The following is a 25,432-nucleotide window of genomic DNA, read 5'->3' on the forward strand; positions in this document are numbered from 1 at the left end:
TCTCTCTAGATCCATCTAGCTAGTTAGCTATCACAGTTATTATTTAAGCATTCCCTAATAGTATTAGGCTATGAGCTGCTGTTGTTATTGCCCATGTAATAAGAATGACAGGCGTGAGGAGTGCCGCTAGTGAGGGGGATTGTGTGACGGCAAGTGACAGGCCGGCCCCCATGTGACCGGGCATAGTAGTAAGTGACAGCAGGCAGCAGGAGGAGGAGGAGTGCGCGGCTGTGATCAGAGCTTGGAAAGTGCCCGGGAGCCCTATTACCGCTGCCGCTGCGTTCTGTGCCCCAGCTCGTACATCTCACCTGTGGAGCTGGGAGGACGGTCCCCAGCCAGCCGGGGAAGACGAGCGCCTGCAGATGCGTGGGCACCATGCTGACCTCCGGGCTTCTCCCCCTGCTGCCCCGGGCTCTCCTGCTGTTGCTGCTGCTTGGAGCTGTCACTCTGTGCACAGGTACTGAGACTTTCTCCCCAACTTCAGGGACTTCTCCCATGCAGCAGTGTCAGGTTCTACTACTGTATGTGTAATAACTAATAACCATACCTGCTCCAGGCCATAGCCTAATAACCAACAGGGCCATGGGAACAGCTCAGGTGTGCTGGCTGCTTATAATATTATTCTATATTCCTAGATTTGAAATTAGCATTGTTTGTTATCTCATGTGTAACCTATCTAAGGAGCATCCAGCAGAAACATTGCAAACTTTACTATCTGTTATATTATTCAGCCTCCCTGCTGTATGTGCCTTTAACTCGATAGTTGCTGACCCAAACAAGTTAGGATGGCTTATTAACAAATATTCTCAGTATCTCATTAATGAATAGGTATGGGTATTCTGAACTCTAATTGTTAATGGATGGGCACTTAGAGCAGCTTGGCTGTTAATGACTTACATTAACAAAGGAGAGAATAAGCCTTTATAGTACAGTATATTGACAATTAGTCTTAGCCAGTTGTTTATTATGATACAGTAACTTGCGTTTTGTGGACTGATTGGCTGTGCTGCTTATATAATACTGTGAGTTATATAAGATTAAGATTGTGGCCAGGTAATACTCCCATCATACTGGATATCACCTCGTCTGTATGTATCATTTCACTCATCATCCTGTCCTCAGACAGAACACTATCCTGCAGAGTGGCAATTTTAATAATAATATCCCTGTTTTAACACATTTTAATATATATAAATATATTGTATATATATTGTAAATATATATATATATATATTGTAAATATATTGTGTACACACACACACACACACACACACACACACACACACACACACACACACACACACACACACACACACACACACACACACACACACACACACACTCTCTCTCAATCTTAGCATCCCTATAGAGTTTTACCTGACTGCCATATTGTTTGAGCTAGCACAGAGAATAATAATAAATACATAAAGCACGGGGTACAGATTGTATTACACGCCAGTACAGGCTCGCATGACCTAGCTGGCATTACTGGTCATTAGTATTATGCTTGATGTGTGTGTGCCCACCCAGTGAGGGGACCATGAGTTCTCCTAGCTGACTGGTGCTGGATTTACTCCTCAGGACACAGCACAGGCTACAGGACAGTACTTTTAAGTATAACGTGTTAGTACTGACTATATTATTAATACAACACTGTGTTGGAGGCTTTGCTGGAGAGGGAGAGCTACAGTATACACGATTAAATCTGCTGCTGTTGGGTGAACTCTTTAGTCCGAGTTTAATCTTCTTAAGGGAGAGAGCTTCTAAAAAAAGGTCACAAAATAGCCCTGCCAGTATTTATCATTGATGGGTGTGTATTTGTGTTAACAGAGTGTGTAGAAGTAAATTGTATAGCCTATATTGATGTAGTGTATTGGAAATGACAGTGTCATTACAACATTTAAAGTGTGTGATTACTGACATTTTATGACATGGAATATAAACCTGTCTTTGTCTGCGCTACCACTGACAGAGGAGCAGAGTCATTGATTGATCTTACAGATACAGTCTGCAGCCAATTCAACCAGACCGTCTTGGGACATTTTTATTTTTTGCATTTTGTGTACAAACAGCAATTTCTTGCAAAGATATGAGTGCCAAAGTTTTATGTACGAGTGCTGACCTGGAGGAGTATTTTTGTGGCTGATGCAGAGATGCATTGAAGTTTGCCGCAGTTTCTCCTGGATTGCATGCATAGAGCTAAATGTATATTTACCTATATACGCATCTTTGCGGGTGGAACTCCCCATCCGTACACTTAGTGGGTGATTCAGACTTGATCGTAGCTGTGCTAAATTTAGCATAGCTACGATCAGGAACGCAGACATGCGGGGGGATGCCCAGCACAGGGGTAACCTGCCCCGCATGTCAGTCCCTGCCCCCCCGCAGAAGTGTAAAGCATCGCACAGCAGCGATGCTTTTGCTCTTCAGGAGTAGCTCCCGGCCAGCGCAGCTTTTGCGTGCTGGCCGGGAGCTACTTGTAGCTGCCTGGGTCGCAGCCGCTGCTGCCCGCCCCCCGCATGGTCTGGCCACGCCTGCGTTTTCCAGACCGCTCCCACAAAACGGCGGCCAAATGCCGCTGTGCTTCCCCCTCCCGGCCAGCGACCTCCTCTGCCTATCAATCAGGCAGAGGCGATCGCTAGGCAATGACAGCCGTCGGCTGTCAGCCATGCGCCGGCGCACTGCGGTGCCGGCGCACTGCGGTGTTGGCACATGCGCAGTTCTGACCTTATCGCTGCGCTGCGAAGAACTGCAGCGAGCGACCAGGTCAGAATGACCCCCTTAGTTTGATAGCTGTCACCGTCACCAGGATGCACTTGGACTAGCCCTATACTTGGTGCAAATGATATTCCTGAAAGCAGGTCAGCAGGTTCTGATAAGAGCGTAGGGAGCCCGGGCACTACACAGAAGGCACAGAGGTTGGTTGTGGGTTCACATGGGATGCAGTCATGTGACCACCGCTCTGGATCCCGGCTGTCACCATGCCGAGCGCTCAAAAGTCGGAATGCCGACCCACAGGCTCTTTTCCAGTCCCCCCCCCCACCACCACCACCACATGTACAAAATGCTCGACAATTGGGTGTACTTCAGCTTTGCATCAGCCCATTTTGTGTTCAGCAGTACATCTCTATGGACTATGCAATCATTTAGCCTTAATAAAGCTCATGGTTACATGTTTATAAACTGAAAATAAAAGAAAATGATTAAGCTACAAAATGAAAAAATAAATTCTGTGCGGCATGAACAGCACTCGGAGAATAGTCCAGGCCTTAGGCTCAGTGTATGAAGACAGCGTGGTCATTTTCTGAACGGCACTAGAATCAGATTGATCGTTATGAATTACAACACAACTTTGTTGCAGTCTGGGACACGTTTCCTTCTTTGAATTCTGCTGGTATGTTCCTTACCCTATCAGATTGATTGCTGGGTCTGGCTCCACCCTCTGTTTTGCATAGAATATCATTGACATTAAGGATGACAAATAGCCAAGAAGAGAGAGGTGACAAATAATAAGATTTTACTTACCGGTAAATCTATTTCTCGTAGTCCGTAGTGGATGCTGGGGACTCCGTAAGGACCATTGGGAATAGACGGGCTCCGCAGGAGATAGGGCACTTTAAGAAAGCTTTGGATTCTGGGTGTGCACTGGCTCCTCCCTCTATGTCCCTCCTCTAGACCTCAGTTAGAGAAACTGTGCCCAGAGGATATGAACAGTACGAGGAAAGGATTTTTGTAATCTAAGGGCGAGATTCATACCAGCCACACCAATCACACTGTATAACTTGTGATAAACTACCCAGTTAACAGTATGAACAATTAACGTAGCCTCGGTTCAAGACCGACCAACTATAATATAACCCTTTTTGAAGCAATAACTATATACAAGTCTTGCAGAAGAAGTCCGCACTTGGGACGGGCGCCCAGCATCCACTACGGACTACGAGAAATAGATTTACCGGTAAGTAAAATCTTATTTTCTCTAACGTCCTAGTGGATGCTGGGGACACCGTAAGGACCATGGAGATTATACCAAAGCTCCCAAACGGGCGGGAGAGTGCGGATGACTCTGCAGCACCGATTGAGCAAACACAAGGTCCTCCTCAGCCAGGGTATCAAACTTATAGAACTTCGCAAAAGTGTTGGAACCTGACCAAGTAGCAGCTCAACAAAGCTGTAATGCAGAGACCCCTCGGGCAGCCGCCCAAGAAGAGCCCACCTTCCTAGTGGAATGGGCCTTAACCGATTCAGGTAATGGCAATCCTGCCGTAGAATGCGCCTGCTGAATCGTGTTACAGATCCAGCGAGCAATAGTCTGCTTTGAAGCAGGAGCGCCAACCTTGTTGGCCGCATACAGAACAAACAGAGCTTCCGTCTTCCGGATCCTAGCTGTTCTGGTCACATAAATCTTCAAAGCCCTGACCACATCCAGGGACTCAGAATCCTCCAAGTCCCGTGTAGCCACAGGCACGACAATATGTTGGTTCATATGAAAAGATGAGACCACCTTGGGCAGAAATTGAGGCCGAGTCCTCAACTCTGCCCTATCCACGTGAAAAATCAGGTATGGGCTTTTGTATGATAAAGCCGCTAATTCCGAAACACGCCTTGCAGAAGCTAAGGCCAACAACATGACCACTTTCCAAGTGAGGTATTTCAACTCCACTGTTTTGAGTGGTTCAAACCAAGGTGACTTGAGGAAACTTAATACAACGTTAAGATCCCAAGGCGCCACCGGAGGCACAAAGGGAGGCTGAATATGCAGCACGCCCTTCACAAAAGTCTGTACTTCTGGAAGAGAAGCCAATTCTCTTTGAAAGAAAATGGATAAGGCCGAAATTTGGACCTTTATGGACCCTAATTTTAGGCCCAAATTCACTCCCGTTTGAAGGAAGTGAAGCAAACGGCCCAAATGGAACTCCTTCGTAGGAGCAGCTCTGGCCTCACACCAAGAAACATATTTCCGCCATATATAGTGATAATGTTTCGATGTCACATCCTTCCTAGCCTTGATCAGGGTAGGAATGACCTCCTCCGGAATCCCTTTTTCCACTAGGATCCGGCGTTCAACCGCCATGCCGTCAAACGCAGCCGTGGTAAGTCTTGGAACAGACAGGGCCCCTGCTGCAGCAGGTCCTGCCTTAGAGGAAGAGGCCACGGATCTTTTGTGAGCAACTCTTGCAGATCCGGATACCAAGACCTCCTTGGCCAATCTGGAACAATGAGAATTGCTCTGAACCTTCTTAGTCTTATTAATCTCAACACCTTGGGTATGAGAGGCAGAGGAGGAAACACATAGACCGATCTGAACACCCATGGTGTCACCAGAGCGTCTACCGCTACCGCCTGAGGGTCTCTTGACCTGGCGCAATACCTCTTTAGCTTTTTGTTGAGATGGGACGCCATCATGTCTATTTGAGGCAGTTCCCACCGATCCACGATCTGTGTGAAGACTTCTTGATGAAGTCCCCACTCTCCCGGATGCAGGTCGTGCCTGCTGAGGAAGTCCGCCTCCCAGTTGTCCACCCCCGGGATGAACACTGCTGATAGCGCGCTTACATGGCCTTCCACCCAGCGCAGAATCCTGGACGCCTCTGCCATGGCCACTCTGCTCCTTGTGCCGCCCTGGCGGTTTACATGAGCCACTGACGTGACATTGTCCGACTGAATCAGAACCGGTTTGTTCTGAAGCCATTTCTCCGCCTGGCGTAGGGCATTGTAAATGGCCCTTAACTCCAGGACATTGATGTGGAGACAAGTCTTTAGGCTTGACCTGAGACCTTGGAAATTTCTTCCCAGTGCGACAGCTCCCCAACCTCGGAGGCTCGCGTCCGTGGTCACCAGGATCCAGTCCTGAATGCCGAACCTGCGACCCTCTAGGAGGTGAGCACTGTGCAGCCACCACAGGAGAGATACCCTGGCCCTGGGAGACAGGGTGATCCGTTTCTGCAAATGTAGATGGGACCCGGACCATTTGTCCAATAGGTCCCATTGGAAGGTCCTCGCATGGAACCTGCCGAGGGGCTGGCCTCGTATGAAGCCACCATCTTCCCCAGAACTTTTGTACAATGATGCACCGAAACCTTTTTTGGCTTTAAAAGGTTCCTGACCAGGGCTATGAGCTCCTGAGCCTTCTCCACCGGAAGAAAAACTCTTTTTTGGTCTGTGTCTAGAATCAGGCCCAAAAAGGTCAGACGCGTTGCAGGCACTAGCTGGGATTTCGGCAAATTGAGAATCCAACCGTGCCTCTGCAACGTCTTCACGGACAGAGACACGCTGTACAGCAACTTCTCCTGAGATCTCGCCTTTATAAGGAGATAGTCCAAGTACGGGATAATTGTGACCCCCTGCTTGCGCAAGAGCACCATCCTTTCCGCCATTACCTTGGTGAAAATTCTCGGGGCCGTGGAAAGACCAAACGGCAACGTCTGAAATTGGTAGTGACAATCCTGTACTGCAAATCTCAGAAACGCCTTGTGAGGGGGGGAAATCGGTACATGAAGGTACGCATCCTTTATGTCCAAGGACACCATCCAATCCCCTCCCTCCAGGCTGGCGATGACCATTCTGAGCGATTCCATCTTGAACTTGAACCTCTTCAAGTACAGGTTCAGGGATTTTAGATTTAGAATGGGTCTGACCGAACCGTCCGGTTTCGGTACCACAAACAGGGATGAATAATAACCCTCTCCTTGCTGAAGATGAGGAACCTTGATTATCACCTGTTGAATGTACAATTTGTGAATTGCCGCTAACACTAGCTCCCTCTCTGACGGGGAAGCTGGCGGAGCCGATTTGAAAAACCGGCGAGGGGGCATGTCTTCGAATTCCAGTCTGTATCCCTGGGAAACAATCTCTATTGCCCAGGGATCCACCTGTGATTGAACCCAGACATGGCTGAAAAGACGAAGACGTGCCCCCACTTGATCTGACTCCCCCCGGAAAGCCCCAGCATCATGCTGTGGACTTTGCGGAAGCAGGGGAGGACTTCTGCTCCTGGGAACTAGCTGAGTGCAGCCGTTTTCCCTTACCTTTACCTCTGGCAACGAAGGACGATCCTCGTACCTTCTTGTTTTTATTGGAACGAAAGGACTGCATTTGATAATGCGGTACCTTCTTAGAATGCTGCGGGGGAACATAAGGTAAAAAATTTGATTTACCGGCCGTAGCAGTAGAGACTAGGTCCGAGAGGCCTTCTCCAAACAATTCCTCCCCCTTGTACGGCAATGACTCCGTATGCCGCTTCGAGTCGGCGTCTCCCGTCCACTGTCGGGTCCACAAGAGCCGCCTAGCAGAAATAGACATAGCATTTATTCTAGAGCTTAGTAAACAAATGTCTCTCTGAGCATCCCTCATATACAAGGCAGCATCTCTGATATGCTCCATGGTCATTTGGATGGTATCCCTATCTAAGGTGTCAATCTCCGTAGATAAGGAGTCTGCCCATGCCACGACAGCACTACAAACCCAGGCCGACGCCATGGCCGGCCTAACTATAGTTCCTGAATGTGTGTAAATGTGCTTCAGGGTGATTTCCTGCTTGCGATCAGCAGGATCCTTGAGGGAAGCTGTATCCGGAGAAGGCAGTGCCACCTTCTTGGATAAGCGTGTCAGTGCCTTGTCTACTTTAGGCGCAGATTCCCATCGTATCCGATCCTTCTGTGGAAAGGGATACGCCATGAGAATCCTTTTGGGAACCCGTAGTCTCCGATCTGGAGATTCCCAAGCCTTTTCGCAATAATTCGCTTAGCTCAAATGAGGACGGAAACGTGACCTCAGGCCTTTTCCCTTTAGACATGTGAACCCTCGTGTCAGGGACAGGGGGTTCTTCCGTGATATGCAAAACCTCCTTTATGGCAATAATCATGTACCTAATACCTTTTGCCACCTTCGGCTGTAATTTTGCATCCTCATAGTCGACACTAGAGTCAGTATCTGTGTCGGTATCTGTGTCAGCGACCTGGGATATGGGGCGCTTTTGAGACCCTGAAGGTCCTGGCTCCCCCGGGACAGGCACGGGCTCGCTACCTGACTGATCCCTAGCTTCAGCCTTGTCTAATTTTTATGCAGAAGATTTACATTTGCATTCAAGACATTTAGCATATCCACCTAGTCCGGTGTCGGCGTTGCCGACGGCGACCTGACATTCAAGCACTCCCCCTCCACATTTAGCGAGCCTTCCTCATCAAACATGTCGACACACCCGTACCGACACACTGCACACACCCAGGGAAACTTTTTCTGAAGACAGTATCCCCTGAAAGGCCCTTTGGAGAGACAGAGAGAGAGTATGCCAGCACACACCCCAGCGCAACAACCTGGAGACCAACACAGAATGTTTTTCCCCAGCAGCGCTGTATTATATTGTATCCGCCAATTATGTGCCCCCCCCCACTCTCTTTTTAAACCCCCTTCACCGTGTGTAAGCAGGGGAGAGTCCGGGGAGCTTCCTCTCTGCGTTCTGTGGAGAGAGAAATGGCGCTGGTGAGTGCTGAGGTAGAGAAGCCCCGCCCCCCTCGGCGGCGGGCTACTATCCCGCTCAAAATCGTGAAAAAATGGCGGGGGCTCAATTATATACATGTACAGTGCCCAGCTGTACATGTATATACCTATTTGCCATCCAAGAGGTGTTACTATTGCTGCCCAGGGCGCCCCCCCCTGCGCCCTGCACCCATACAGTGACCGGAGTGTGTGAGGTGATGTGGAGCAATGACGCACAGCTGCAGTGCTGTGCGTTACCTCTGTGTAGCTGAAGGCTTCTGCCGCCTGAGACGTCTTCTTGCTTCTGCTCTTCTGGCTCTGTGAGGAGAACGGCGGCGCGGCTCCGGGGGTGGACGTCCCAGGACGAACCTGTGTTCACCCCCTCTGAAGCTAATGGTGTTCAGTAGCCGTGGCAGCCGATCCTATCAGTTAAGTTGGTCTGCCTCTCTCTCCTCAGTCCCTCGATGCAGGGAGCCTGTTGCCAGCAGTGCTCCCTGTAAAAAAGTAAAAATCCAAAAAAAAAATGCTTTCTGTAGCAAAGAACTCAAGAGAGCTCCCTGCAGTGCGCCCTTCATCCTCTGGGCACAGGATCTAACTGAGGTCTAGAGGAGGGACATAGAGGGAGGAGCCAGTGCACACCCAGATTCCAAAGCTTTCTTAAAGTGCCCTATCTCCTGCGGAGCCCGTCTATTCCCCATGGTCCTTACGGAGTCCCCAAATAGACATGATGGCGTCCCGTCTCAACAAAAAGCTACAAAGGTATTGCGCCAGGTCAAGAGATCCTCAGGCGGCAGCTGTGGATGCCCTAGTGACACCGTGGGTGTTCCAGTCGGTCTATGTATTTCCTCCTCTTCCTCTCATACCCAAGGTGTTGCGAATAATAAGAAAAAGAGGAGTGAGAACAATACTCATTGTTCCGAATTGGCCACGAAGGACCTGGTATCCGGATCTGCAGGAAATACTCACAGAAGATCCGTGGCCTCTTCCTCTAAGACAGGACCTGTTGCAACAGGGTCCCTGTCTGTTCCAAGACTTACCGCGGCTGCGTTTGACGGCATGGCGGTTGAACGCCGGATCCTACCGGAAAAAGGTATTCCGGATGAGGTCATTCCTACGCTAATAAAGGCTAGGAAGGACGTGACATCTAAACATTATCACCGAATATGGCGAAAATATGTTTCTTGGTGTGAGGCCAGGAATGCTCCTACGGAAGAATTCCATCTAGGCTGTTTTCTTCACTTCCTACAAACTGGAGTGAATTTGGGCCTAAAATTAGGCTCCATTAAAGTTCAGATTTCGGCCTTATCCATTTTCTTTCAAAAGGAATTGGCCTCTCTACCTGAAGTACAGACTTTTGTGAAGGGAGTACTGCATATTCAGCCTCCTTTTGTACCTCCGGTGGCGCCTTGGGACCTTAACGTGGTGTTAAGTTTCCTTAAGTCACATTGGTTTGAACCACTTAGAACAGTGGAGTTGAAATATCTCACTTGTAAGGTGGTCATGTTGTTAGCCTTGGCTTCGGCTAGGCGTGTTTCGGAATTAGCGGCTTTATCACATAAAAGCCCCTATCTGGTTTTCCATATGGATAGAGCGGAATTGCGGACCCGTCCTCAATTCCTACCTAAGGTGGTCTCTTCCTTTCATATGAACCAACCTATTGTCGTGCCTGTGGCTACACGTGACTTGGAGGATTCCGAGTCCCTTGATGTGGTCAGGGCTTTGAAAATTTACGTGGCCAGAACGGCTAGGATCAGAAAAACAGAAGCACTGTTTGTCCTGTATGCAGCCAACAAGGTCGGCGGCCCTGCTTCAAAGCAGACTATTGCTCGCTGGATCTGTAACACGATTCAGCAAGCGCATTCTACGGCAGGATTGCCGTTACCAAAATCGGTTAAGGCCCATTCCACTAGGAAGGTGGGCTCGTCCTGGGCGGCTGCCCGAAGGGTCTCGGCACTACAGCTGTGCCGAGCTGCTACTTGGTTGGGGTCAAACACCTTTGCAAAGTTCTATAAGTTTGATACCCTGGCTGAGGAGGACCTCCTGTTTGCTCAATCGGTGCTGCAGAGTCATCCGCACTTTCCCGCCCGTTTGGGAGCTTTGGTATAATCCCCATGGTCCTTACGGAGTCCCAGCATCCTCTAGGATGTTAGAGAAAATAAGATTTTAAACCTACTGGTAAATCTTTTTCTCGTAGTCCGTAGAGGATGCTGGGCGCCCATCCCAAGTGCGGACTTCTTCTGCAAGACTTGTATATAGTTTTGCTTACATAAGGGTTATGTTATAGTTTTCATCGGTCTTGGACTGATGCTTTGTTGTTTTCATACTGTTAACTGGTTAGTATATCACAAGTTATACGGTGTGATTGGTGTGGCTGGTATGAATCTTGCCCTTGGATTAACAAAAATCCTTTCCTCGTACTGTCCGTCTCCTCTGGGCACAGTTTCTCTAACTGAGGTCTGGAGGAGGGGCATAGAGGGAGGAGCCAGTGCACACCCAGATCCAAAGTCTTTCTTAAAGTGCCCATGTCTCCTGCGGAGCCCGTCTACCCATGGTCCTTACGGAGTCCCAGTATCCTCTACGGACTACGAGAAAAAGATTTACCGGTAGGTGTAAAATCTTATTTTTTCTCTTTGGGGTTTATTAACTAAATGCCAATTTTCATCCATTTTAAATCAATTAATAACGATCTAAATCGATGTTGGGTTTCAGAGGCTAAAACACACATTTACTAAGATGATTTTTTAGATAGCTGTTTAAATGTTAGCTAATGTGTATTTTAGCCCTTGAAAGCCAACATCGATTAAGAACGAGTCACTGTAGTAGGGAAGCAGCAACTAACTGAGGAGGGGACTGAAGAAGGTATGCAGCAGTAAGGAGCCATGTCAAGAATATTTTCTCTACTTCTCCTGGAATTGTTATTGTAGGTTTGGCCTGGTTCATAAAGCGCCTTTAACTTTGTTCCCTACGACAGTGGAAATCAGAGCATAAAATGGACTTAAAAAGACCTAATAGAGATGCTGTTTCCTGTTTGGTTTGCAACGCTTTTTAATAGAGTAATGGTAAGGATTTGTACACATGGTGGTTTGGGTTGTAGGGTCACCTGAGTGATTGTTAATTGTAGCACACGCAGTGTGATGTATGGCTAATTCCACCTTGCTTTCCATCTGGTTTCAACTACCTTTTTCTAATAAGTAAGAGGTTATTTGGTAAGAAACATAGGCGCTGTATGGTGATTTTACACAAGCTTCCTTTCGGCTCGCTATATCATTGCCATCTTCCCTTTTGATGCCTTTAGTAGGGCTCAATGCCATTCTCTTGTACTGCACTCTGAGCTTTGCCTTTTACTTCATTATGTAGTTGGAAACTCAGTGTATCTATCTGTACTGTAGTTACTCATCTCTGGAGTAACTTCGGTCTCCTAAGGCTGTAGTCTTCTGAGTGTATACCACAACCATTGGCCAACTACTGTAAAGCTGTGATGGTATGGGCTTAGACAAGAAAAAACAAAAGGATTTTTCTCACGCACCCCAAGGGTTATTAGTAGCAAGACCTGCACACTATATGGTAATAGAAACTTTAGAGATCTTGGTTACATATATTTTGCAAAAAATATGATAAGCCTCCAGGCCACGTCAAGGTGTCTCTATTACTGGAGATCTCTAATACTAAGTATAAGTACAGGGTGCAGGGTAGATATAATTATTATAGCTGTGTGTGAGTTTGGGGTGTGGTGCCTCCTGGATTTGGTGTGGCCGGACTGCCTTGGGGTAGCACACCATAATATTTATTACCGATGTTCGGTACTTTGCACTTGCGCCGGCCCCTTACTGCACATCTAGGGAGGGTCTGCGACATCTCTGCCAGGATCTCAGTCAGAAGACGGAGTTTCCAAGTCTGTGGGCTAGATGCATCATCGCTTCGAAAAGTGATAAAATGGAGAGTGAAAAAGTACCAGCCAATCAGGTCCTACCTGCCATGTCACAGACTGTGTTTGAAAAATGGCAGTTAGGAGCTGATTGGCTGTCACTTTTTCACTCTCCATTTTATCACTTTCCAAGCGATGATGCATCTAGCCCTGCATGTTGGATCTGTGGCAGCCGGCTTGTGCAACCCCATGGGTCACACAGTTGACCATTGGTATCAGAAATCATCCGATGCTGCATCCTAGGATGCCGCTCAGATCACTAATGCAAGCAGTAGGCGTGATACATTACCATATTAGTGCTATCACTACTGCTGCCATGTAAGCAGTAGTGATAGCAACTCAAGCCACATATGAATCAGGCCCTCTGTCCCTAAAGCTATTTTAACTGCCCTTCAAAGGCAACCTTAAAACTTACAGCACTCCTAACCCTAAAGGCAGTCCTATCCCTAGTGGTAACCCTAACCCTCCTGGAAATGTTGTCATTATGACAATGTCAACATTTCTAATGTTGAAATTTAGCAGTTGTCAACGTGTCAAAATTGTAACTACGTATATCAAATTCAGCCTGCTGTTTTCATTGTAAATGTTGTCATCCTGAACGTGGTCATAATGACTGCATACAATACTTGCCTACTGTTCTGAAGTGTGTGGGAGACTCCATATTTGTGGAGAGTTCTCTGTCTCCTTGGAAAAGGGGGAACCCTCACAGATTCTTCCCACATCCCCAGTGCAGTGGGGGGTAGTGGGACTTGAAGACATGATTTGGTGCCATTTTGATTGGAATTTTATCACCATGTATCCTGAACTTGACACTTAGGGGGAAATATACTAAGCAGTGCTAAAAGTGGAGAAGTGAGCCAGTGGAGAATTTGCCCATGGCAACCAATCAGCATTGACGTAACATTTATAATTTGCATACTATAAAAGTATACAGAGCTGCTGATTGGTTGCCATGGGTAAATTCTACACTGGCTCACTCCTCCACTTTTATCACTGCTTAGTACATGTCCCCCTAAGTTCTGGATTTGGCTCATAAGAACCCTTCCAGAGCATCTGCTGATCTACAGTCGCCAGAATCAGTTGCACAACAGTTCAATACCGGTAATATGCAGCATTTACAGTATGCGTTAGGTAAACCACTGTTTGTTTAAGTGAGAGTAATGGCTGCATTGTTCTGTCTTGAAATACTGCTATACTGTATAGCAACAGACAATTGGTCCATGAAGCCATAAAAGATCCTGTGCTTTTTAAAACAGTTTATTGTCCTTTTAAACTAGACAACAAAATACATAACTCAGTACATACTTACCGATATTCTGGCTGCTCTCTGCGGGAGAGAGCAGCCAGGTCGGCTCAGCGGGCGGGCAGGGGAGGCTGTGCTGTAAAGGAGGGGGTGACCGGAGGCGGGACAGGGGCGGAGCAAGGGTGGGACGGGGGCGGAGAAAGGACGGGGTCACAGTGACACCTCCTTTAAGCCACGCCCCCCACTCTGTAATGCCGCGATCACCGGCATTACACTGCAGGGGGCGTGGCTACGATGACGCGATTCAGCAAGAATCGCGTCATCGACTGCCCGGACCGCCCACTTTACACACTAAGTGGGCGGACGGGCAGGGGGGACCCCGCAAATCGGGAGACTTGCTTGCTCTTCCGGGGGGCCGGGAGGGTGACCCGATTTTCGGGAGCCTCCCGGCCATTCCGGGAGAGTAGGCAAGTATGACTCAGTAACTGTAAACTGTGAACATATGATTTATTAATATTCTCTTTTTAATATAAAGGTGCATACATACGGTGAGATATTGACTATCTCCAATTTTGACTATGCGATTTCCCTTGAACTCTCCCAGAGCTTAGAAGCACAGATTTTGTCTATCTGTACTTTTAATTTTGACTAGGTTTCCAATTTAGACTATACTTTGTACTAGATTGGACACAATATAGTCAAGATTGACTTGCCTGCACAGTCTATTTTTTCTTGCGATACTGAATACGCGGGGCCGCGCATCGGTATTGCAAGCTGTGTACACACGGTGCGATTTGCACTAACTTTCCTTACAATTTTGGCTATATAGTCAAAATCGTAAGCATACATCGCACCGTGTGTATGCACCTTAAGTGATAGCTTCTGTTGTATGTGCTTTTAATATTAGGACATATTTATAAGAAGCATTATACATTTTTGCTGGTGAAAGGGATTGCTATCACATTGCTGAACATATGAAAATGACTACCACTGGCTATTGCATTGTAAGATTTGTGAATTTGGCTTTGCTATTTAGTACTGCAGTAATATATGAGGAAATCACACAAGATGAACTATGCAAACTGGCATAGTACTTGTATAGTACTCACTCTGAACCGGCTCAATTGTGCTGATCCAGTATTCAGCTTGTAAAATCACTAAGAACTAGCAGCATTACTGGGGTACGAGGCACCATCTGTGCCTCAATGACCTTCGGCTGCATTCACTGACTCTACTGTACTATCTATATATTAATAGCAGAAGGGCAGAAGCTGTAGTTATTTGGAGTTTCTTCACTGTACTGTAGTGCGGTGCGGTGCTGGACACTGGCGCCAATAGCACTTCCTGTTTTGCGAGTTTCCGGGCAGGCACTACCCAGGAGGGCAGACAAGGTAATGTTGTAGAGTATTATTACGCATGCATAAAAGTACTTCAGGGGCGCTGAAGTATATATTGGCCTACCAAAACATTTGGCCTCGGACGGCTCTTGCTGTGTCCTAGGACACACCAGTGGATCACAAAAGTCTATAGTGGACATCTTTTATCTACAGACACTTCCTGCATCTTTTGCATATTTTCATGCAGCGTTGGTCAGTTAGTGTTTACCTCTGAATTGTCCTGTATGGGGCAGATGTATAAAAAAGTCCTAACGGACGGTATATGTCCAGGGGCGTATCACCACATTATCGTGGTGATACGCCTGCTGCCGCCGTCACAATGTATTATTGAGGCCCCCGCCGATGTGGGAGGGTGTTATCGAACCTCTCCCGCGATAGCGCACCTTCCACATCGGCTCGGCTGGTCTTGGCGCCGCAGTGTGTGCGCATGCGCATGCACCGCTGGCGGTATGAGGCACTGTTTGTCCTCTATCGATAAAGTTTTTTTTGTGAAAAAACAAAAAAACAAAACATCCATCAATGCTTAAACTACACATCGCCTGCCTGGGGGAGGCGGTCCGGACCGGCGGCTTTAGGAGACGTAAAGTGACTGCAGAGGCAATCATACATTGCCTCTGCCCTTCGTGTCCCATTGGTGACTGCGGGGAAGCTGTAAGCGGCGGGGGTGCGCAGCAGGTGAAGCACACGGCGTTAAGACGCCGTTGATACATTAGGGGGTTGTGTTAAATGCATGGTTTACATGCGCTGTGGTCAGCAGAAACCACAGCGCACTTTCATACATCTGCCCCTATGTTTCCTGTCACATGAACACAAATACACGCTAGGGTCAATTCTCACACAGATGAGCCTTCATCAGGAATTTGACTCATGTCCTCAGTGAAGTAAGGCAGTAATCCTAACCACTACCCCATTCCGCCCATTAACTATATTATATTGGTACAACAGAGAAAAAAGCGTATAAAAAAAGCATATAATTGTGAAAAACAGAATAACAAGCCAAACAGATATATCGGGATGAAGTTATCCAAGGTGAACATTCTCTCATATACATGGGAAACAATGTTATAATCACCTCACCTGATGTATGTTCTTTTTATGATGTTGAATTAAATCTATTCATGATACATGAGAGAATGTTTCATTGGGATAGTATATATATATATAATATAAACAATTGTGACATTAATTTAAAGAGTTTCCTTTTTATAAGTAGCACATTAGCACTCGATCGCAAACACCTTCATCTACTAATAGCATTATATTCCCAGAACCTTTCTTACTGTCCATCAAAGCTTAGTTTACAGCTACCTCTGTCTATGCAAACCTCTTCAATGACCAAGACCTTTATTTCACTGCTGAGCGCATGTAAAGTTTATAGAGTGAAGCAGATTAATAATTTATTAACCACAGCATATGTCAACACTGCATACAGTTAGAAAATGTAGCAAAGATAACTGTTTATGGGTCACTGAAACTGCAAGGAGTCTAAATTCTTATTATTTTTATCCATCAATTTATATAAGAATTACTAAATGCTAATGAATTGCATCGTATTGCTGGCTGCATATACTGAAACCACTGTATTGTGCAGTTTGGCTGCGTTTGACCAAACTGTTGAAACCCATTGCTGTATATGTTGCATAAACCACTGTAAATCATGATAAAAATATTATCAGTATTAATTGGATTATTAGTATGATATATTTAAAAATCTTATGACCATAATCTGTATATATGTATCTAGTAATCAGCTGAACACATTGATTGGCACTAATGTGCCTGCTTACTGAATAAGCAGGTTGTTCAGTTTGGATCTTAATACACATAGGCCCTCATTCCGAGTTGTTCGCTCGCAAGCTGCTTTTAGCAGCTTTGCACACGCTAAGCCGCCGCCTACTGGGAGTGAATCTTAGCTTATCAAAATTGCGAACGAAAGATTAGCAGAATTGCGAATAGACACTTCTTAGCAGTTTCTGAGTAGCTCCAAACTTACTCGGCATCTGCGATCAGTTCAGTGCTTGTCGTTCCTGGTTTGACGTCACAAACACACCCAGCGTTCGCCCAGACACTCCTCCGTTTCTCCAGCCACTCCCGCGTTTTTCCCAGAAACGGCAGCGTTTTTTCGCACACACCCATAAAACGGCCTGTTTCCGCCCAGAAACACCCACTTCCTGTCAATCACATTACGATCACCAGAACGAAGAAAAAACCTCGTAATGCCGTGAGTAAAATACCTAACTGCTTAGCAAATTTACTTGGCGCAGTCGCACTGCGGACATTGCGCATGCGCATTAGCGACTAATCGCTCCGATGCGAGAAAAAAATAACGAGCGAACAACTCGGAATGACCCCCATAGATCTTTAGGCTATCACGTCATAGGCCTAGATCTACCTATGGTGAGCCTGGGTGTGTAAAAGTGTATCCTAGCAGAGTAATATAACTGCTAGAACTGGCAGGCTGTGCTGTTTGAACCTATGACCTTTATCCTTGTACTCCTCCAGAGAACTTTGCAAGAGCTAATAAACTGGAGTTACTTATCAGCTTGTAACAGCTGCAGCTGTTCCATACGTGCTGATTTTGAAACATATTTTCATAATTTCAGTCTAAACATTTTTCACGTGTCCTTACTGTGCTGTATTCCTGCGTAAACTATGCAGTTATTGGGGGTGATTAAGACCTGATCGCCGTGCTTCTAACTTTGCTGTCCTGCGGTCAGATAGTCACCGCCCCTGGGGGAGTGTTTATTTGCTGTGTAAGTGTGCGATTCCATGTGTATTCCGAGCTGCAAAAGTCCACTGTGTGCAGTCTCTGCGCAGCCCAGGACTTACTCCTCCAGTGCGATGAGAAGAGGCTGATCGGGGCCGGAGCTGACGTCAGACACCATCCCTGAAAACGCTTGGGCACGCCTGCATTTCCCCTTACACTCCCAGTAAACGGTCAGTTACCACCCACGAACGGCCTTCTCCTGTCAATCACCTTGCAAACGCCAGTGCAATCAGAATTTTCACACCATCCTGTCGTTGACCTGCGATGTCCATTGTTGTTGTCCGACGAGCGTGCGCATTGCGGTGCACGCGCAGCTATGACCTGATTGCCCGCTGTGCGAAAATGCACAGCAGTGTTCAGGTCTGAATCACCCCCATAGTCCCTGAGAGCTTGCAACAATGTAAGATGAATGGGATGTAATCTTATAAAATTAAATGGAAGTTCATATTTTGATCAAAACATTTTTACTTGCACCCCACCTATATTCTATGCAAGTTCCTACACCATGGGCCTAATTCAGACCTGATCGTAGCAGCAAATTTGTTAGTAGTTGGGCAAAACCTTGGGGGTCATTCCGACCCGTTCGCACGCTGCGGTTCATCGCTGCAGTGCGAACAGGTCAGAAATGCGCATGCGCCGTGCCCGCTATGCGCACGCACATCGCCGGGCAACGACCAGAAGAAAGAAGAAAGTGATCGCTAGCGCTATCGCTAGAAGATTCACAGCGGTGAGGCTTTCCGGGGCGGATACTCACCGTTTTCCGGGCGTGGAGATCCGAACGCAAACGTGTCCAGGCGTTTGGAGGGCGGTTGTCTGGCGTCAATTCCGGGACCTTCATCGCTGGATCTATCGCACAGGGTAAGTAACTGCAGGGCTAGTCTTGTTCTGCACAAAACTTTTTTAGCGTAGCAGGGCTGCACAAGTGATTGCAGCCCTGCTATGCTAAAATACACTCCCCCATAGACGGCGTCTAGTTGATCGCACGAGCAGCAAAAAGTTGCTACGTGCGATCAACTCGGAATGACCCCCCTTATGCACTGCAGGTGTGGCAGATATAGCATTTGCAGAGAGAGTTAGATTTGAGTGGGTTATTTTGTTTCTGTGCAGGGTAAATACTGGCTGCTTTATTTTTACTTTGCAATTTAGATTTCAGTTTTGAACATACCCCACCCAAATCTAACTCTCTCTGCACATGTTATATCTGCCCCACCTGCAGTGCACGTGGTTTTTCCCAACTGCTAACAGATTTGCTTCTACGATCAGGTCTGAATTACCCCCTATGCCCCGCTCACCATTACATGTCACTTAAATGTACTTGCCTCTCAGGTACAGAGAGGAACATCTATACAGGGCTGGATTGTGCCACACCTATATTGTACATGGTACCAGCTGCCTGGCACTATTCATATATGTATACAAAACAAAGACTTTTGCTATTGGTGCTAACAATAATATACTGAAAATCTGGGTGTATCTAGCAAATAAAAGGATCATCAGTTTGTAATTCCGCTCGCAGTGAGGAATCAGTCGCAGGATGTTTGACAGGTGTTTGTGGGAGGTAACGGGGAGTATCAGCAAAAATGCAGGAGTGCCGTTACCGTGTTTTGGGCAGTGTCTCTGCGTGCAACTGTGATCTCGTGTGCATAAAACATGGCAACAGTGCCGCAGCTCCCGTGGCTATTCTGCGCAGCCATGGAGGCACTCAAGAAGTAAATGTTCTTCATATCTGCATCGCAGTTGTATTAGAGTATGCAGTTGCTGAGCATGTTGTGATTGCTTCAGTGGGTGTCGCTGTTCACGTGTGGGTGGGTGGCTGCTACACTTGCGATGCCTTGCAGTTCTGCTTGGTACTGTATCTATTACGTCAGCATTAATTTGCAGCAAGATGTAACAATAGGTTTCTATATACCCGCTGTCATTATATTTGGTATGTCATTTAGTTTTATACTCAAGTAAAATGTCCAGCGGCGGCTGTAGGGCTGACTACCTTGTGCAGAGGGATACTGCTGACCACATATAAACATACATGTGTAGATGTATGTAATATTTGTGCTGGTGTGTGTCCAGATCAGCAGCAGCACTGTGTACCACAGCTGCCGGGGTGAACCCCGGACTCGGCATTAGGCTTCACTCTGCTAAGCCCACCACCAGACTCCTGTGAAAGTAGCCAATAAGAGTCTGGGGGCGGGCTTAGGAGAGTACAGCTAATGCAGAGTTCCAGGTTCACCGCGGCGGCTATGGTATACAGTGCCGCTGCTGATCTGGACACATTACATACATCTACACGTGTGCTTAGTGGCACCAACCCCCTTCCCCCCTGCTGGACATTACACTTGAGTGTAAAGCTATATGACATACCAAATATAGATGTATTAAGCCTGGAGAAGTGATAAAGCATTGATGAGTGCAAGGTGATATTGCACCAGCCAACCAGTTCCACTTAGGGAGGCCAATCCCGGGTCATTTTTTCAATCCCGGGTATCGGGATTGAAAAATGGTCAATCCCAGGATTTCTGGGATACCCGGGATTGGCTCTTCCCTATGTGTCTGCCCCTTCACCCCGCCCGCCCCGCACACACAATACCCACTATACAACGGAGACGGGCAGATGGGAAACATCCATCGCTCTTGGCAGATGACGGTAGACAGCGCAGCGTGACCTGTCACTGCACGTCATGCTGCGCTGGGGAGTCGGAAGCCCGGCAGCGTCTGAGCATCCTGAGGACGCACAACGCTGATTCCTCAATCCCCGGGATTGGAGCTTACAATCCCGGGATTGAATCCTGACCATTTTTGTGCCTAAATCCCGGGATCACGCCAATCCCAGGATTGGCCTCCCTAGCTCCAGTATGTAAACTGACAGGAGCTGACTGGCTGGTGCGTTATCACCTTCCACTTATCACTTCTTTCACGTCCTAGAGGATGCTGGGGACTCCAAAAAGACCATGGGGTATAGATGGGATCTGCAGGAGACATGGGCACACTAAAAGACTTTGACTGGGTGTGAACTTGCTCCTCCCTCTATGCCCCTCCTCCAGACCTCAGATTCTGTGCCCAGAGAGACTGGACACACACTAGGGGAGCTCTCCTGAGTTTCTCTGAAAAGACTTTATGTTAGGTTTTTTATTTTCAGGGAGACCTGCTGGCTACAGGCTCCCTGTTTCGTGGGAGTGAGGGGAGAGAAATCAGACCTACTTCTTCTGAGTTAAAGGCTCTACTTTTTAGGCTACTGGACACCATTAGCTCCAGAGGGTTCGATCACTTGGTGCGCCTAGCTGCTTGTTCCCAGAGCCGCGCCGTCAACCCCCTCACGGAAGCCAGGGTGAGTATAAAGAAGCAAGAAGACTTCAGTGACGGCAGAAGACTTCAGTAACGGAGGTACAGCGCAGCGGTCGCGCTGCGCGCCATGCTCCCACACATACACCAACGGCACTCACAGGGTGCAGGGCGCAGGGGGGGGGGCGCCCTGGGTAGCAAGTTACTGGAGCTAATAACACTGGCAAAAACATATATATAAGTGCCTAGGCACTAAATATAAGACCCCCGCCAGTCTAAATATTCAAATTTGGGCGGGACTACATTGCGCCGGGAGGGGGCGTCGCTTAGCCCTCACAGCTTACCAGCGCCATTTCTGCTGTGGGGTACACTGGGCTCCACAAGTCTGGACAATGGGGTGTAGAGTAGGATCTTGATCCGAGGCACCAACAGGCTCAAAGCTTTGACTGTTCCCAGAATGCACAGCGCCACCTCCTCTATAACCCCGCCTCCCAGCACAGGAGCTCAGTTTGTCAGTTGGTGCTGCAGTAAGCAGGCACTTAACAGAGGGGCTGCTCCAGGCAGCCCTAAGAAAAGCTTTTTATGAGGTAAAAAGTGAAGACTTCAAGGGCAGCAGCAGGGGTAAATGTCTTCTGACATTCTCTGCTGCAGCTCCAGCTCTCCCCAGCGGCGCTGTACACTCCCGAGCCCTGGTTGCCGGGTACCTACAGCGGAGGCTCCGGTTTACTTCACGTTAGGCACACAAGGCTGGGGCTCTCCAGGATCGCGTGGCCGCGCTTAGTTAGGTGGCGATCCGGCGCGGTCAGTGGGAGGCAGGCCGCGCACACTGGTGGTGGACACTGTGGATACAGGCGATCCCACTAGATCACCAGGGCATGGGCACAGGTCAGGTTTTCTCTTAAAACCGATTTTAATATCGCCCACAGTACCCGGTGGTTTTGCCAGCAAGGGGGATAAGGCTTAGACCTGAAGCCCCTCCCCCAGCCCCAGGGCGCCATTTACAGCAAGTGTTCCCGCCCTGGAGCTGCATCTCTGTCTTTCCTCACTCCCTGTCAGTGTCTGCGGCGCCATTACTCCTCAGCTCACTGTTCCTGGGACTGCTTTGGCAAATCCTCCTATGTAAAGCCGCCTGGTTGTCAGCGCTGTGCCTTTACATGACACTTAAGTATTCTACCTGCCTTTTTAGTCAGTGTTAGTAAGAAAGAGTGCACTTAGTCAGGGGTTTATAGTACAATTACCCTGTGATATACATCCAGTTTCTTACTGTGTAGTGTTATATCTATTGTTATATAGCTGTGTAAGCTAGTCCAGTGCAGTATTATTGTCTGTAATAACCTCTGCATTGTACAAACTGTGACTATTTGTGTGTGCATTGATAGCTGAGTGGTGTCCATCTCGTGTCTTTCACTCAACTTGCTATCCCTATATTCTATAACCTGAGGGGGCTTGGGTGTGTCAGGTGTTATTTAATATAGGATTTTCACAAAGATATACTGTATTACATATTTTTCTCTGTGATTTAGTCACCATATCTCTCCTTTATCTCTGCTGGTGCTGACTACACTGCGCAGGGGTTTGGGTTTAGAGATATAGTGCTGCTAATAATTGTACTGTGTTACCTCATACTGCAAGTTATATCATGTCTGCTTCTGAGGGTAACGGTTCTGGGGCGGAACACACTGCTGGTGTTGCTGAAGCCACAGGCACATATGGGGAGAATATAGCAGCTGTGGGCTCTGGTTCTGGGGGCTCCTTGCCCCTCAGTGGGACTGTGGCAACGGAGGCACATACTGACTCTCCGTGGGCCGCTTTTTCCACGCTTCTGCATACGCTAGTTCATAAACTAACACAGCCTATGGGACCCCCAATGCCGGTACAACCGTATGTGGTCCCTGCAGCTAACCCACCGTGGGCGGACGATTTATCTGCTCAATTAAAGAAGCTGAACCAGTCCCTGACTACTAAAAAGTCTGACCAACGCTCGCCTAAGTCCAAGAGGTCCTCTAAGCGAGCGCTCGTCTCCTCACAATCCACTGCCGTCACTGACACCTCGTCTGATGAAGACAGCACATACACTGACCCCACAGGTTCTGACTCAGATACGGCTGATGGGGAGGGTTTTTCACATGTGGATGTTCCTGATCTTTTGGAGGCTATTAAATTAATTCTGCAGATTACGGATGATCCCGAGCCATCCGTTCCTCCTAAGAAACCAGATAGGTTCAAGTGTCAGAAGGTGATTAAACAAGTTTTACCTCACTCTGACCACCTAGTGGATATACGTCAGGAACCCTGGCAAAGCCCGGGTACGAAGTTTGTGCCTCAAAAGAAGATGCTGGCTCGCTATCCCCTTGCGCCTGAGCTGTCTAAGAATTGGGAAACGCCTCCTCCAGTAGACTCACATGTGGCTAGGATGGTGGTTTCCTCAGCTCTACCTGTCACTACCGTCACGTCTCTAAAAGAGCCTACGGATAAACGTGTCGAGGGTTGTCTAAAAGCGATTTACACCCTCACGGGTGCTGCACAAATGCCCACTATTGCAGCTACATGGGCGGCAGAGGCTATTGAAGCATGGGCCTTGGAGTTAGAGGCTGAAATCTCCTCTGACCATGCTAGACAATGCTTGTCATATATTGTCACAGCTTCTCGCTATATTAAAGAGGCGGCTTCTGATGCCGTATCCTAGCAGCCAAGGCCTCTACTACGTCAGTCCTGGCTCGCAGGATATTGTGGCTGAGATCCTGGTCTGTGGATCTGGACTCTAGAAAAACCCTGGAGGTACTCCCTTTCAAGGGGGATATTCTGTTTGGGGAGGACTTAAATAAGATAGTGGCTGACATGGCTACTGCCAAAACTGCCTGTCTGCCTAATACAGCTCCTTCTGTGTCGAAGGCCAAAGGCACGTCCTTTCGCCCCTTTCGTCCTTCAGGTAAAGCAAAAGGTCAGGCGTACCATAAGCAGGCCCGCACTTCCAAACCTGGTAAGCCGAAGCCCAGAAGAGCCTGGGCTGCCCGTCAGCCAGCAGCCAAGACCGATAAGCCTGCCGCATGACGTGGCGGGCCTCCCCCTGGGGGATCCCAGGGTGGGGGGCCGGCTTCTAGGGTAAACCCAGGAATGGTTGAAGACCACTTCAGATGCCTGGGTATGGGAAGTCGTCACTCGAGGTTACGCCATAGCCTTCAAAAACCGACCCACTCATCGATTTTGCCAGACAGACGTCCCGTCGGACCAGACAAAGGTACAGACCCTCCTGGATACAGGAGTCGCAGTACAGGTGCCTCTTGCTCAGAGGGGCCGGGGGTACTATTCTCCGCTGTTTCTAGTCCCGAAACCAAATGGGTCCTCCCGGCCCATTCTCAACCTCAAGGCACTGAAAAAATTTGTGAAGGTTTCCAAGTTCCGTATGGAAACCCTTCGCTCTATAGTTCTGGCCTTGGAACCTGGGGACTACATGGTCTCCCTGGACATACAGGATGCTTACCTGCATATTTCTATAGCAGTGTCACATCAACAATACCTGAGGTTCGCTATTGGCAACCTCCATTACCAGTTTTGGGCATTACCGTTTGGTTTAACAACGGCTCCACGAGTCTTCACCAAAGTTATGGCGGTGATGACGGTGGTACTCCGACGTCAAGGGGTTAGGATACTTCCGTATCTGGACGACTTGTTAATCCTGGCAAATTCCCGAGATCTTTTCCTGCGTCATCTGGATATGACGGTCCGGTTTCTACAAGCCCACGGGTGGCTCATCAACTGGAAGAAATCCTCCCTGGTCCCTGCTCAGAGCATGGTGCATCTGGGAGAACTGTTGGACACTCACAACCAGAGGTTGTTCTTGTCTCAGGAGAAAGTCCTGAAACTTCAGGACAGGATTCGTTGCTTCCTTTCTCATCCGCAAGTATCGATACATTCGGCAATGCAGGTGCTGGGCCTCATGGTGTCAGCATTCGACATGGTGGAGTATGCTCAATTCCATTCTCGCCCCCTCTAGAAGCTGATTCTAGCTAAGTGGGACGGCTTGCCTCGCCGGATCAGGTCTCACATGATCTCTTTGACTCCGGAGGTCTGTCTGTCACTGCTCTGGTGGCTCCTGGACCGACAATTGTGCAGAGGCCGTCCCTTCTGGATATCCAACTTGGTCCTGTTGACGACAGATGCCAGTCTAAGAGGTTGGGGCGTGGTGCTGGAGCAGCACTCCTTGCAGGGTCGGTGGACCAAGGAGGAATCTCTCCTCTCGATCAACATTCTGGAATTGCGGGTGGTCTTCAATGCGTTGAACCTAGCCCAGCATTTGATTCAGAACCGTCCTGTTCAAGTACAGTCGGACAACGCCACCACGGTGG

The 25,432-nt window shown here is 48.1% G+C and overlaps 1 protein-coding gene across 1 annotated transcript in view; it reads left to right on the forward strand.

Annotated features, from left to right (window-relative positions):
* Positions 1–204: 204 nt before the first annotated feature.
* The window catches only part of ACVR1C (activin A receptor type 1C), a 223,047-nt gene continuing 197,819 nt past the window's right edge, over positions 205–25,432 (forward strand). The window contains exon 1 of the mRNA XM_063933699.1: positions 205–457. Coding sequence (XP_063789769.1) covers positions 376–457 — 82 coding nt within the window. The 5' untranslated portion in view covers positions 205–375. The remainder of the gene's footprint in view (positions 458–25,432) is intronic.

This window comes from Pseudophryne corroboree, chromosome 7, assembly GCF_028390025.1.
Source record: "Pseudophryne corroboree isolate aPseCor3 chromosome 7, aPseCor3.hap2, whole genome shotgun sequence".
NCBI classification, from domain to species: domain Eukaryota; kingdom Metazoa; phylum Chordata; class Amphibia; order Anura; family Myobatrachidae; genus Pseudophryne; species Pseudophryne corroboree.